The sequence below is a fragment of the Ursus americanus genome, chromosome 12 (assembly GCF_024610735.1).
Source record: "Ursus americanus isolate L20-20 chromosome 12, mUrsAme1.1.p, whole genome shotgun sequence".
In the NCBI taxonomy this organism is placed as follows: Eukaryota; Metazoa; Chordata; class Mammalia; order Carnivora; family Ursidae; genus Ursus; species Ursus americanus.
The window spans coordinates 3,970,594-3,986,675 of record NC_142138.1 but is presented as its reverse complement, the minus strand read 5'-3'; the positions used below and the strand labels follow the sequence as shown (position 1 = coordinate 3,986,675).

General features: G+C 38.1%; 1 protein-coding gene across 1 annotated transcript in view; it reads left to right on the top strand.

Moving 5' to 3' along the window:
- Positions 1-756: 756 nt before the first annotated feature.
- ZSWIM5 (zinc finger SWIM-type containing 5) overlaps positions 757-16,082 on the top strand; it is a 198,221-nt gene continuing 182,895 nt past the window's right edge. Inside the window, exon 1 of the mRNA XM_045799696.2 lies at positions 757-1,490. Within this exon, the coding sequence (XP_045655652.2) occupies positions 896-1,490 (595 nt within the window). The 5' untranslated portion in view covers positions 757-895. The remainder of the gene's footprint in view (positions 1,491-16,082) is intronic.

Below are 16,082 nucleotides of genomic sequence, written 5' to 3'. Positions count from 1 at the left end.
TGTGCAATTTGTTATAAGTAATACAAAGGTGTAAAAAACTGAGCCAAGTGAGGAAAACATGAAAGACCTAATTTAGACTGGAGGCAGGGGATCAGAGAATACTACTAAAGCCACACAAAAAATTGTTTTGTTTCCTAGGATGCAACGGGAGATCTTGGCGCCCCACTGTCCAGTCACCGGCTAGTGCAACTTTGCCCGGCCCTGGAGGGGACCGCAGACTTTATTCTGCATTATTGTGGCGTGAGGTAAGTTTCCATCACTCGAACTTACCGATTTTTTCCTAGTGTCTTCCCAGCATCTTTCTGCCGGCTCCTCTGCTCGGCCGTGACCGTCTCCTGTCTCATTAATTCTACCACAGCAGCCTGATTTTGAACTTCTCTCTGCCTGTGCCCCGCAAGCCTAGAACTTCACGGAGACCGCTCCTCCGAGGGCTCGCGGCCTGGCCACTTCACTTGGCCACACAGTCCACCCCTCTTTGGCCAGGCGGCAGGTGGGTTAGAGGCGCGCTAGCCGGCAATGGTGCCCGGCGCTCCTCGCCCCTAGGTGGCCGTCGGCCCCGCGCAAGCGCTCAGCGCGCGTTCTGGACTGCCTGCGCCCGGCGCGCGCCCCCGGCCGGCGCTCGCTCCCGCGCCTTCTCCAGCCCGTGGCGGCCCGGACAGCGCGCGCCGCCTTACGCTCGTCCTCAGGCCGCCCTCGCCGGCCCTTGCGGCGCGCGCACCGGGCCGGCCCAGGCTCCCCACTCGGGCCGGCCGGCTCGCGGGTTTGCTCGCCCCGCCCCCCAGCGCCGCAGTTGGGCGCTTGCGCGGGGTGCGTGGCCGTGGCCGGGGTCTCCGCCGCAGTCGGAGTCGCCGCCGCTGCCGCCACCGCCGCCGCCTCAGTCAGTCAGTTCCCAGCAATGGCGGAAGGAGGTGAGCGAGAGGAGCTGCTCTCGCCGTCGCCGGTCTCTCCGGCTAAGCGCCTGTGCTCGTGGCCCAGCCCGCAGGCTCACCACCCTCGCGGTTCGCCCGGGGCGGCCAGCGGCGGGGTGGGGGGCGTCGGCGGCAGCTGCCTGGCCCCCGGGGCCCGCCCCCACCTGCAGCCCGAGTCCTTGCTGGACTGCGCCGCCAAGACGGTGGCGGAAAAGTGGGCGTACGAGAGGGTGGAGGAGCGCTTCGAGCGGATCCCGGAGCCCGTGCAGCGCCGCATCGTCTACTGGTCTTTCCCGCGGAATGAGCGGGAGATCTGCATGTACTCCAGTTTCCAGTACCGTGGCGGCCCCGGCGCCGGAGCGGCTGGCGGCGCCGCGGGGGCTTCTCCGGCCGAGGAGGGGCCGCCGCCGCCCCCCGGGGCCGCCGCTCCGACCGGCTCCGCCCCCGGGGCCGCCGCGGCGGGGGCGTCCCCCGGGCTGGGCACAGCGGCCGGAGCGGCGGGCGGCGGCGGCGAGGGGCTGCCATTCCGCCGGGGCATCCGTCTGCTGGACAGCGGCTCGGTGGAGAACGTGCTGCAAGTCGGTAGGTGCTAGCCCGGCTCCTCTCTGGTGCCTGGCCTTCTTTTCCGCAGGTGCCTTCTCTCTGCGGGAGCCCGTGGCCGAGATTCCGGCTTTCTGCCCAACTCTTGTTCCCCTGCCGAAGGACACACTAGTCACATAAAAAACTTTTCTCAACATCTCATTCAGGTCCACTGCTGCTCTTTCCCCCCTCTCGCCCTCTACCCCATTTCTTTTTGTTCCAAGAGCAAATAGATCTCTTTTTTACTCTTAATTGTACACCCCACATCAAAGGCAAAAGGATGGGGAGGAATGCCTTTTTGGATGAAATAATTTCGGAAATGCGTTTTTCTAATTTAAGTTTGGAGAGAAGAGAAATCTTAGTGAATTTGGAGCAAGCATCTTACAGGGAATGTTTGAGGGACAGGCTGTCAAAGGCAATCTGTAGTCTTAGCAGATTGAAGCTGGGTATAATTAACTTTAAAATAGAAAAAAACATCAACAAAATACTGTGCATTTCAAACAAGTAAAATTAGCCGCTTTAATATTTTTTTCCCCTGGACCAGTGGTACTTGGGAATCTAGGCTGCGGACTTAACAATAACCGAAGATGGAAGTGTGACAGCTCTGTTCTCCACACCCCCACCCGAGGAAAAAAAAGCCACACAATCTGGAGTGGGGGTGGGGTCTGTCTTCCTTGTCAGACTAGGGTAAATCAAAAGCTGGTCACGTTGGGTTTTTCAAATGCTTCTCATTTAACAAGTCTTCGAATTTGCTTTTGTTTTATCTTTTGGTTGGTGGGAAAGTGAAAAATGATTTCTTTTTCTTTTACTCCTCCGGATCTTCTAGTCAATTTGTTAATCTTACTAAATACACAAATACAGTAGTAGACCTGATATGTGGAATGGTTAGGGAGAAAGGGGGAAAATGACATTGTTTAACATTGAATTGCTGTGTGGAAAATTAAAATACTGATTTTTTTTTCTGTTTGGGTTATTGTAGCATTCTGGACATGCACATTATGCATTTTATTGTACAGTATATGCTCATATTTATTGAAAAAAGATTCATTTTTGAAAGGTTGGAGAAAGGTTGTTTTTAGAATTAAACAAGCACTGAACACATACACAGGCATGCCAAACATCTAGCTCTCTTTACCCAGGTAAAACTAATATATTTGAATTTTTTTTCTTTCGAAGAGTGGTGCATTGTGGTGTTTCATATAAGTAATCTACTTCTGGTTATTGAGAATCATTGAATCTTCTGTTTCTTTTTAAAACAACAGTGTACCACAATTTCTTTTGCAAATGTGAAATGTAAATTTATCTAAATTTATCCTGTTTCAGAATACAGTGACAGTGGATTGAGAAAGTTTTATTTGGAAAAGGCTAGCTAGCCCTTTGTGCATTTATATTTTTGAAAGAATGAGTTGAATAATTCAGATAATTAAAGTGTACAGCTTGAGTACTGAAATATTGAAAACATGAAGGTGAATGTAGGCATTTCTCTATTAGTCTGTAAACTTTATTTGTAGGAGTTTAGATCAGTTAACTTTTAAGATTCTTGTTTAAAATATTTTAAATTGAAAGGTCAATTTAAGTGGTCGTTTTATAGAAGGGATGGATTTGAAAGAATTTTCAAACTTGAGGGGGCAAATGAAGGACAGGAAGAGTTTTAAAGAGGTATATATTTTGTAAGTGATTATAATGTCAAATTCAAAATGAAATCAGATTTTGTGGGTGATGCAGGTCATGTTTAAATCAGATATTTTTCTTTCATGATATGATAGTCGGCATGCTTATTGGGGTAATGAGCTCTTATATGATAGTTTGGGGTCTGGAGAAAAGACACATAAGCACATTTTCTGATTCTTACCGTGGATTTCATAGATAAAGGTAGGAGACTGAATTACTTACTTTTAGGTAATGCTACTTGAGATCCATGAGCTGTGTAATCTTTATTTTTCTTAACCTTAATTTATGCTAATGAGCGTGGAAGAGAAGGATATTCTATTCTGTAGCATTTCGAGTTCTGTATGCTGGCATGAATCACCTTTTATTATATGAAATTAAGACTCATTCCTCATCTTTTAAACTTAAAATGTGAGTACGTGACTTAATTTAGATGATAGGTTTTATAAAAGGTTTTATAGAAAGTATTTTATAAAACTATTTATAGAAGAGATGAGTGAGGAAATGATTTGTATATAGGAAGATAGTAATCATATTTTTCAGTTTGTAACTTCAAGCTCAATTTAATTACTCCGTGGTGCTAATTTTAAAAATGCTGCATATTTCCTTGATGTTGGTAAGCCATAGTTGTAACTTCAGAACTGGGAAGTTACTGAAGGCTGATGGTTTATAAAGGAAAGGAGGTTAGGGTATTTTTATAATAATATTCTTTTAAGGAAGGGATTCATAAGGAGATTTAAATGGAGAAAACAAAAAGACCTCAAAATAAAAATAAGTAAATTTTTAAAAATGAAGAAAACAGCACAACACAAAGCAAAAATTTTGAAGGAAAATAGACAATAGCAAAAAGATTTGTGCAAAGGGTAGGTATATTACGTTCAGTAACTTCTGATTACTGGAATCTGGTAATGGGAAGTCATGGACTTGTTGAAAAGCAAGTACTCTGTAGAAAACATCAGATTTTGAATCAGAACTGGAACTTTCCCAGCTTGATGTAAACAAATGGGAGAACTATAAGCTGTTATGTTCAAAGGATACATTTCTTCTACATAACAGTACTGAATCAGAAGTATTGTTCCTTTTAAAAAGGGAAAATTGTAAATTAGTCTTTTCATGGACATCTGTAAATTTAAAGCTGTGCGAAAAAGACTTAGACTCTGATCTCTTAGTATTATGAAGGTGATAGAGTTCAGATGTTTTAGATATTTGCATTTTTTTTTAGATTGGTGATTTTCTTTCTTTCTTTTTTTTTATTTTAATTTTTTTTTATTATATTATGTTAGTCACCATGTACATCCCTGGTTTCTGGTGTAAAGTTCGATGATTCATTAGTTGCGTTTAACACCCGGTGCACCATGCAATACGTGCCCTCCTTACTACCCATCACCAGTCTATCCCATTCCCCCACCCCCCTCCCCTCTGAAGCCCTCAGTTTGTTTCTCAGATATTTGCATTTTTAACCTGTTTAAGAAGTCCATGGAAATTAACCGTAGTATAAACTTTGGAAAAAAATACTTATTCAGGAGTCTGCAGATGGTATAAGAATGGGATGATTATAATTTACTAATAGTTTTAAGATGTTGACCCTTTTTTTGCAGTTCATCATATTTTAAATTAATTTATCTGTGCTTGGTAAAACTTAAGTAGGTTTGTGACTTCTCAGGGAAATCTGGATTGATTCAGGGGAAAGAAGCATTAACATGACTAAGAGAAAGTACCCAGGGGTCTTTGGATGGTCTGACAATGCTCTGTCACTGAACCGAGATTGCAGTTGTTGGATAGTCACCTTATACTAATTCCTTTTGCTGTTCAATTCCTTTGGTTCAGTACATTTTCTTATGCCTATTATATCTCAGAAATGCTGTTAAAAATAAATTCAATTGTGTTTTTTTAAACACTAACAGTTTTTCTCTCTTAAATGTAGAAATATTTATTTGGATATTTAGATTTTAAAAAATCAGGTAAGAGCATTCAGGGACCTACTATGCTGGTATATCTTAATTATATAAATTCTTATATATTGTTATACATATTTTATATATATTATATATCATATATATTCATATATCATAATTTACATATGTATCCAGAAATTTTCATAGATTATGACAGTTGACTTCAACAAAACCCCATATTTTTAGTCCGCACATTTTCTAGTGAGTATAATTTGTCCTTGGATGTTTTCAAGACGAGAGCCACAATGCTGTGTACTACCTTACATGGAAGAAGTATAATTACAAAGACAATAATGATTACAAGATCCATTTCAGGAAGTTATTCATAGCTTTGATATCAAGTAATAAGTTTATAATTATGAGTACTTGTACATTATCAATAAACTATGAAGTTTTTCTATAGTACAACTTTTGTGAACTGCATTGTGACAAGTATTACAGTTGATGCTTTTTATATATAATTTGTTTTGATCTGTGTTTTGGGGGAAACAAAAGATATCCTCACCTAAAAAGGTTTATAGTATTGTGTGTAAGTCAGAAGAGTTATAAAATCATAATAAAATTCATGTGGGGAAAAATGAATTTACATTTAAGCTGTTCCAGCACAGAAGATAGCTGCATACCTTTAAGGGAAACGTGGTAAAATTTTTTAAAGTAGAAATTTAGCAAGTTTTAAAATCACATTACTTTTTTTTTAGCAATGAGTTCTCTCCTTCCACCTGCCCCCAACACATCACACAAACATCTTAATATTTAATAAATGTTTGTTAAATAATGAAGGTTAAGAACGGACTTATCAGCGTTATAAAACTTAAAAAGAAAAGAGTGAAGCCTGAATTTTTAGTATTCATGTGGTATTAGAGGATATTTGGAAACTTCATACTTGTGCATATTAATAAACTGATAGCATTAAGTAGTATGAATGTTACATGTGTGTATCTTCTATGTTGGCCATCTGTTTTGTGTGAAGAATGGTGACTTATCATTTTCTTCAAATGAAAGCTTTAGATGAATTCTTATTGAGGTGATTTTCTCAAAGATAGAGCTTTTAGATTTTTAAAAAAATTTTTATTTAAATTCTAGTTAATTAACATACAGTGGCACTATCAATTTCAGGAGTAGAATTCAGTAATTAGAGCTTTAGACTTGAAAGATAATGAATAAACTAAAGATATTGGATTTTATTTTAGAGGTTATCTCTATTTTAGGAATTAAAAAATATATTATTCAAAGTGAGTACAAACTCTAAATTTTGAAGTGAAAGGGCTAGAAATTTATTTATGCCTATGTGAAACAATTTCATTTCTCTTGTTTCAACAATGACTATTAAAAATTAAAGCATTAACTGTCAGTGTTCTGTTATGGTGATGGTTATATGAATATATGTAAATGTGTTAAAATATATAGAACTATGCCTAAAAAGTCAAGTTTACTATAGTATACCTTAGAAAATAATTTTTAAAAAAAAATCAAGGCATTAATATGTCCGTAAGTTAATGTATGTGTAAGAGAGATACTAAAAATGCTGTATTAGTTTCCTGTGGCTGCTGTGACAAATTGCCACAAACTGGGTGGCTTAAAACAACACACATTTGTTGGCTTACAATTCTGGAGGCCAGAAGTCTGAAATCAAGATATGGCAGGGCCACGCTCCCTCAGAAACCTATAGGGGAATCCTTCCTTGCTTTTTCTAGCTTCTGGGGATTTGCTGGCATTCCTTGGCACAGAACTCTAATCTCTGCGTTTGTTGTCACATGGCATTCTTCCTATGTGTCTCTGTCTTCACATGGCCATTTTATAAGGATAACAGTCATATTGGATTAGGGGCCTACCATACTCCAGTATGACCTCATTTTAACTAATTACATGTGCAGTGACCCTATTTCCAACTAAGGTCACATTCTGAGGTACTGAGGGTTAGGCACTGCAACATACCATTTTTAGAAGGACACAATTCAACTCATAACAGCTTCTCATACTTATTTCTTGTTGTGTAACAGAGTTTCATGTGAATCTTAAACTTTTCTTCATTGGCTATGTCTTAAATTAGAAATCACCACATTCATTTTATTAGGTAAGGATTATTTCAATTTAATTGATTCAATTTGCATGATTGATATTATTTAGTATTTTTAGTACATGTGGAACTTTTTTGGTGAGTAGGTGGTTATTTAAAGGTTAAACCTGTCATTTTTTATAAAAAATGATGGCTGTGCAGTACAGCACTCAGGATATACATGCATGGATGAACAGATTACTGTGGGATTTTTTAATGCATACCCTTAATAACTTGCCTTTGGAAATAGGTAACCCTGAAAGCATATGAACCTGTCTTAACCTGTTTCCAGACCCCAAGTTATATGGTTTAGAATTAGTGTTTGATATTGGAAATAGACTACAATCCATTCCAGATCACTTTTTTTTTAGGATTTTATTTATTCACTTGTCAGAGAGAGAGAGCACAAGCAGGGGTAGCGGCAGGCAGAGGGAGAAGCAGGTTCCCCACTGAGCAAAGAGCCCAATGCGGGACTCGATCTCAGAACCCTGGGATCATGACCTGAGCCGAAGGCAGACACTTAACTGACTGAGCCACCCAGGCGTCTGTTTCCATTCCAGATCACTTTTATGTGAATTTTCCACCTTGTAGTTTATTTATAGGCTTCTTTCCTGATACAGGCAGCATGCTCCTTGGCCACTTTTAGCATATCATTGAACTAGTATGCCAGTGAAATCACACTCATTTTAATACTAGCTTTAACATTATATTATCATATGCTAAATTACTCTGATACTTTTTCATGTCATATGTAGCCAACTGATTAATTTTAGGTTTTCAGTATTGAAAAAAATTGTTTCCCCCTTAGAATGTATAATGTGATATGCTATAAATTGGTGTTCAGTAAATGTTTATTGAATAAATGAGTAAATTGTTATATAAATCTTTTATATTTATGTAGTATAGACATATCCCTTCATTGATTTATATGTAATGGGAGCCAAGGAGATATACTGGCAATTTGTAATTTCTGGATGTTTCTGATTTTTAAAATATTACATAGATTAAAAAAACACCCTGGAAACATATTAACTAGTTCTTGATTCATTCATTGAATTTTTTTTTAAAGATTTTATTTATTTTAGAGAGAGTGCATGTGTAAGAATGGCGGGAGGGACAGAGGGAGAGGGAGAGAGAGAATCCCAAGCAGACTCTGCATTGAGGGTGGATTCTGATGTGGGGCTCGATCCCGCAACCCCAAGATCATGACCTGAGCCAAATAAGAGTCCCACACTTAATTGACTGAGCCACCCAGGTGCCCCTCATTCATTGAATATTTAGTCACTTGTTTTGTGTAAGGCTCAATAAATAACTGTTCACCTGTTTTTAGTGGACCTCATTCCAAAATATTGTGTATTTGCCTACCTTAGAGCATAAATCCAAGTTGGACACTAAAGCCTAAGTGTCTAAGTATTACAGTTGTTGCCATTTTATGTAGGTAGGGGGTTATAAACTGAGTGGGTACTTGACTCTAAGAGTTTCTCTGAAACCAATTTTTGAAGTTTTATGTGTATCTTTTTTGGTCATTTGTTTGTTTCCCGTTATAATGGAGTGATGAATGTGGTATGCAAGGCGATATAACATTGTTACCTTCTTTGAAAGTAGACTATTGAATCAAAAGATGAAATACCGTTAATCCTAGTGCTTTTCTTGCTATTAAGAACAGTTGTTTGTATACTTATTATCATTTAGTCTTTAGGGAAATGCAAATTATAACCTAAGGAGATACTACTACTACTACTACTACTACTACTACTACTACACACACACACACACACACACACACACACACACACACACACACACACAGTAGTATGGCTAAAAATAAAAGGCTGCCAGTATCAGTGCTAGCAAGGATGTGGAACAACTAAGAACTGTTGCAAAATAAGGGATGCAAAATGATACACTCACTTTGAAAAACAGTTTCTTATAAAGTTAATCATACACTTAATCATAAGATTCAGCAACCCTATTCCTAGATATTTACTTAGAGAAATGAAAACATCTGTTCATAAAAAGACTTGTACTTAAATATTCAGAGCAGCTTTATTCAGAATAGCCCTAAAATAGAAACATCCCAAGTGCCTATCAGATGGGTAATAGATAAATCGTATATCCATACAGTGGAATACTATTCAGCAATAAAAAAGAACAGACTATTGATAGCCTGGAAGCATGGATGAATCTAAAAAGCATTCTGCTAGGGGCACCTCTGTGGCTGTCAGTTAAGCATCTGTCTGCCTTCGGCTTAGTTCTTGGTCCTGGAGTCCTGGAATTTAGCCCCACGTTGGGCTTCCTGCTCTCGAGGAGCCTGCTTCTCCCTCTCCTCTCAGCTCAGTGCTCTCCCTCTCTCTCTTTCTCAAATAAATAAATAAAATCTTTAAAAAATAAAAAAATAGAAAGCATTTTGCTAAATAAAAGAAGCTAGATCAAAAAGAGTATATACAGCACAGTTTCACATATATGAAATTTTATAAAGCCCAGAGCTATAGTGACAGGAAGAAAGTCAGTAGTTGCTAGGGTGCGGGGTAATAGGGTATGAGAGAACCTTTTTGGGTGATGGAAATGTTCTATATCACGGTCATGGTAGTGGTTACATGACTGTACTTAACTTGTCAGAACTTACTGAATTTCATATACTTAAAATTGGTAAATTTTATCGAATATAAATTATACTTCAAAAATTTGATTTTAAAGGAAAGAATAGTGGGTTTCAACCTCGGTTTCACATTAAAATCACCTGGGCAGACAGTGTCCATCCAGAACTCACTCCAAATTACTTGAAAATGAGGACTCAACTTCAGAATTTTTAAAAAGTTCCTAGATAGTTTTATGTACAGCCAAGGTTAAAACACTGCTATGAAAAATGATATTGGTGTTATCAGTGTTTTAAAACTTACTGCAGGCAATCAAAACATTATGTAATATTTATTACACAAATGCTACAGACCACATCATTTTTCGTTTCTACTTCAATCCATTTTGTTTTACCAATCTTTAGGTTTATTAATGGATTTTAAGGAAAATTATTCTCTTACCACTTAAAGACTGTGTGCCTGTGTTTTGGAAAGGTCTTATGCAAAAGTGTATAAATTCTTTGTCATTATCACCATCAAAAGACGCTTGTCTAAATGTAATGCCAACGTATGATTTTCTTCATGTTTGTTCACTTATTCATTTGTGAAACTTATATAACATTTTGTAATGTTCTGTGCCATATAGAACATAATTTCTATATTTAAGGAGTACATAGTTTAGTGTAGGATACACATGTAAAATGACATTTAACACAATGTTTCATAATAATAGAGGTAGTTACTATGGAGGCAAAGAGTAGGAAGTGATTAACTGAAGAAATGGGGACAGCTGAATGTATTGCTCTATTTTGATATAATTCCAATTATAAGAAACATTGAAATTATGTCTAAGATTACAATAAAGTTTGAAAGCACCATTTATTGCTTATAAGTTAGATTAACCCTTCATGAAATTTCTTCTGTATTGACATTTCTATGCCCTGTAATACTCTAGTCCATGATGATTCAAAGGAGTAACATTGGCAGGCAGGAAGATGACAGAAATATTACCAGCTGTTAATCCTTTTTACTCAGAATAAATTTTACAGATTTCTGTCTTTAGAATGCCTTTGTTCTCTTCATATAATCCCCCTTTTTCCTTTGTTTTTTTAAAAAGTATTGCTTCCTTTAGGTATAGATATATGATAGAACCATTCAGCAAAATGGATTTTGGTCTATCTGTTATCGGTGGTCTGTAAGCAACAGGGAAATGTATTATGTCTTTGAAAGCCTTGGAGATAATTATGTTTTTTTTTCTCTATTCATTCATGGTTTTATTGAATGGAAGCCCGCAGCATTAATACATTCAGGAAAAGCCAGACTGTCAACACCTGATAAACTGACATGACTGGCAAGCATCACGTACACATGTTGATGTTAGCAATATAAAATTCTTTCTCACGTTATGGTTCCCTATTGCAAAAAAATAATCTTGCTAATTTTTTTCTCTCACTCAATATTATGTTATTATATTCTTTGCTACCATATGTATTTGCAAATATCTACCATATATATCTTTTGATATATTATCTAATATGACGTAGGATATATATTATACAATATGATAATATTACATATTATCACATATATGCAGGGACTATGCAGCAGGTAGTCTCAGAATTCTGGCTCCTTGCTATGTCTGTTTCATTAGCTGTGGATGGGCAGAATGACGATACCAACCATTGTTTCAAGGATAAATTATCTTTTTTTTTTAAAGAGAGAGAGCACCATGGGCGTACCCTTGAGCAAGGGAGAGGGAGGGAGAGAGAGAATCTTAAGCAGGCTCCATGCCCAGGGCTGAGCCTGAGGTGGGGCTTTATCGCACAACCCTGAAATCATGACCTGAGCCGAAATCAAGAGTCGGACACTTAACCGACTGAGTTACCCAGGTGCCCTTCAGGATAAATTAATTACTAGGTAAAATATTTAGAACAGGGCCTAGCAATTATTAGGTGCTATGTAAATATTTGTTGTTATTAATATAATTACTGAAAGTATTCTGTATTTGTTACCTTTCCTTCTTCAACATTCTTCCCACCTCTGAAGTCTTTTCAGTCTGACTTGTGCTTTCCTTCACTATATTAAAATTGATCTCTTAAAGGTCACCAGTGACCTCATGACTGCCAAACACAGTAGCCTTTTCTGGTCTTCATCCTTCACGACCTCTGATAGAATTTTCTGTAGTCTACTGCATCTTCCTCTTGAAATACTTCTTAGATTTTAGTTTTATTTCACCATTCTGGCTTTCTTTCTGCCTTCCTTCTTTTTTCTCTTATCCCACAAAAATAGGATGTCCCTTTTTGCCCCAAACTTTTTTTTTAAGATTTTATTTATTTATTTGAGAGAGAACCCCCCCCCCCCCCCCCCCCCCCGCTGAGCAAGGAGCCCAGTGCAGGGTTCAATCCCAGGACCCTGGGATCATGACCTGAGCCAAAAGCAGACACCTAACCGACTGAGCCACCCAGGCGCCCTGCCCCAAACTTTCTAATTCAGCAATCTTATTTATTTCTATAGCTTTAATTACTGTTTTATGAACACAAGATAGCATCATATAATGTAGTGGTTTAAATTCTCTTTAAAGCAGTTCTACTCATTTTCAAATTAAATCTTAGATGGTATTTCAGTTTTTGCAGCAGAAAATTTGAGCTGTGTGGAGGATTGGGGAGGGGCCCACAACTTAATCAGCTTGGCCAGCTTCCTTTTGCCTCCATGAAGCACTTCCAAATAATAATGTTGGTATTTGAAGTCAGGAGATCTGCCTTAGATTTCTCATCTGTAAAAGTGTCAGGATTTTTGTGAGATTTTAAACGAATATATGTGGAAGCACTTTATAAATGTCATTGTGCAAATAATATAACTTTTAAATCTATGTTGTTGTTTCTCCCTCTGGAATTCAAGATCAGCATGTATATTTGCCTGTTAGATATTTCTAAATGATTATTCTACTGCCACTGAAAATCAGCATGTCTGGTAAAGGATTAATGTCCAGAATATATTAAGAACTCCTACAATTCAACAACGAAAACAAACAGCCTGATTAAAAAATGGGCAAAGGAGTTGAATAAATACTTCTCCAAAGAAGGTAAGCAAATGGTCCATAAGCACATGAGAAGATGCTTAACATCGCTAATCTTTAGTGGAATGCAGACGAGAACCACAAGGGACATCCCTTCATACCCATTAGGGTGGTACATATAAAAGAAAACAAAACACAGAAAATAACAAGTGTTAGTGAGAATATGGAGAAATGGAACCCTTGTGCATCACTAGTAGGAGTATAAAGTAGTGCAGATGCTGTGGACTGTTTCTCAAAAAATTAAACGTAAAATTACCATATAATCCAGCAATTCCACTTTTGACTATATACCAAAAGAATCGAATACAGGAACTTGAATAGATGTTTGTACACTTTTGTTCAACAGCAGCATTAGTCTCACTAGCCAAAGGTGGAAGTAACCCAAGTGTCCCATCGACAGATTAATGGATAAACAAAATGTGGTGTAGACATAGGATGGAATATTATTTAGCCTTAAAAAAGGAAGAAAATCCTGATACATACTACAACATGGATGAACCTTGAAGACATTATGCTGCTTTTCAGATGTATAACCTTGGATGACAAGTTTCTTAACCTTTTTGTGTTTCAGTTTCTTCATCCAAAAAATGGAGACACAATACTGTCTCAGAAAATTTATATTACAGTTAAATGTGTTAATGTATTCAAAGTCAACCTGGAATTTCTTACACATTTTAGGGGTATTTTGAATCTTAGTTCTCTTTCTTTTCTCCTTCCTTGCCTCTTAAAATAGTCTGTACCTCTATTTTTTTTTTTTTAAAGATTTATTTGAGAGCGAGCACGAGCAGGGGTGAGGGACAGAGGGAGAGGGAGAAGCAGACTCTGTACCTCTATTCTAAAAAGTGCCATTTCCTTATCTACTTAGTTAAAAGTGAACTTTCTTTCCACTTTAGTCCTACGCATTGATCAGCAATTGAGTACCTATTATGTTCTTGGCTCTGGTCTAGCCATTGAAGACATGGCAGTGAATAAAACAAAGGTCCTGCTTTCATGGAGCATACATGTTAGTGAGGGGACAGACCACACTTTGCATTTTCAGTCTGTGTTTTAATTGTTGCAGGTATTATCTTCCCTTCCTGCAGGTACTTCCAGGGCAAGGACTGTATCCTGCAATAAATTCAGCATCTAGCACCACACCTAGTTAGTTTCATACTTTTAAGTATGAAAGGTTTTTGTGGAAATGAATTGTGAACATTATCTTGTTCATTTCTGTGACTTCCTTTTTTTTTTTTTTAAAGATTTTATCTATCTATCTATCTATCTATCTATCTATTTATTTATTGAGAGACAGAGCGCGTGCACACACATTAGTCAGGGGAGGGGTAGTGGGAGAAGGAGAGGGAGAATCTCAAGCAGACTCCACACTGAGTGCGGAGCCCGTTGTGGGGCTCAGTCTCACAACCCTGAGATCATGACCTGAGTCAAATCAAGAGTGGGTTGCTTAGCTGACTGAGCCACCCAGGCACCCCCTGTGACTTTCATAATAGTGATTTCCAGCACTGGCTGGTTTACACTTTACTCAGGTCACTTGAGGAGCTTTGGAAAAATATAGATTCTGTGCTTCGACCCTTGGAAATTCTAGTTAACTAAGATTGGAATGGGATTTAGGAATCTCTATTTTAATGAACTGTCCAGTTTTAAATGTTTGGGAACCATTGCTCCATAGCATTTAGTACAGTGATTTACATAGAATGTGCTTAGTAGTGTTGGTTGAATTGATTTATTGACTGACTTATACAATAGGTTGTTCCAAATCAGATTTGGAACTTGTGGGTCAAATCGAATTAAATGGATAGACTGGATTCAGGAAAGAGTTACATGAAAAGTTGTTAACTCCACAGTACTACCATTTGCTGATGTTAGGAAAATCACCAGTATCTATCATTTGTTGTTTTATTTTTTAAAATTATTTTTTATTTTTTAAAAAGATGTATTCATTTATTTGAGAGAGTGGGGGAGGAGCAAAGGGAGAGGGAGAGAGAGAATCTCCCCTCTGTGTGCGGAGCCCAATGCAGGGCTAGATCCCATGACTCCGAGATCATGACCTGGGTCAAAATCAACAGGACGCCTAAAAGATTGAACCACCCAGGTACCCCCTTTGTTGTTTTTAAACGCTAGTTCTTAGCATATTTACCCAAAATAATTCTCTACATTTTAATAAGTACATAAGTTTTTGAAAAAGCATTGAAAAATTTAAAAGTATTTGAACAGAACTGATAAGTAATCTCTGTGAAGAGGAAGGGGAATGAGTGGTGACCAAGAGGAAAATTCGTTTAATCCGTATTGCTTGAATCATTTTATGATGACAACCTATTTATGTATTTCTTGTATAATAATATAATTAAAATAAGTAATAGATAATATGATTTTTTCAGTTGCATTTTTTTTGTTAAGCATTTTTAGGCTTTAAGTTAACATGATTTAGAGAAATGTCATCTTACTTTTATAAACCTGATTAGGTCAGGGGTTCTTAACCTGGCATCTATAAATAGCTTTTAGGGATCCATGAATTCCTGAAATTATTTTCAGATTTTACAAATGGATATGGAAATTTTTCTTTTCTTTTCTTTCCTTTCCTTTCTTTTCTTTCTTTTTCTTTTCTTTTCTTTTTTTTAAAGATTTAGTTATTTGGGACACCTGGGTGGCTCAGTCAGTTAAATGTCTGCCTTCGGCTCAGGTCATGATTCCGCATCCTGGGATTGAGTACCACATTGGGCTCCTTGCTCAGAGGGGAGCCTGCTTTTCCCTCTGCCTGCCACTCCCCCTGCTTGTGCCCCACCCCCTGTCTCTCTGACAAATAAATAAATCTTAAAAAAGAAAGATTATTTATTTTAGAGAGAGTGTGGGGGTGGAGGGGCAGATGGAGAGTGAGAGAGAGAGAATATCAAGCAGACTCCCCACTGAGCACGAGTCCAAAGTGGGGCTTGATCCCACGACCCTGAGATCATGACCTGAGCCAAAATCAAGAGTTGGATGCTTAGCCGACTGAGCCACCCAGGCACCCCATATATGGACATTTTTCAAAGAAGACAGTTCATAACTTTCATTGGATACTCAAAGGGATCCATGGCTCAAGTAAGTTCAGGAGCCACTAATTATTTATGTAGAAGAATCTGCTCTATTTGATAAAAATTCTGCAATTCTTCTGTTGCTTTTGAGCCCTGATATATAATATGGGTGAATGTGATTCAGTATCTTCTTTTATTCTACCCATTTTCAGATTATGAATAGAATACTTTATTTTTAAAAAAAAATAACACAGCT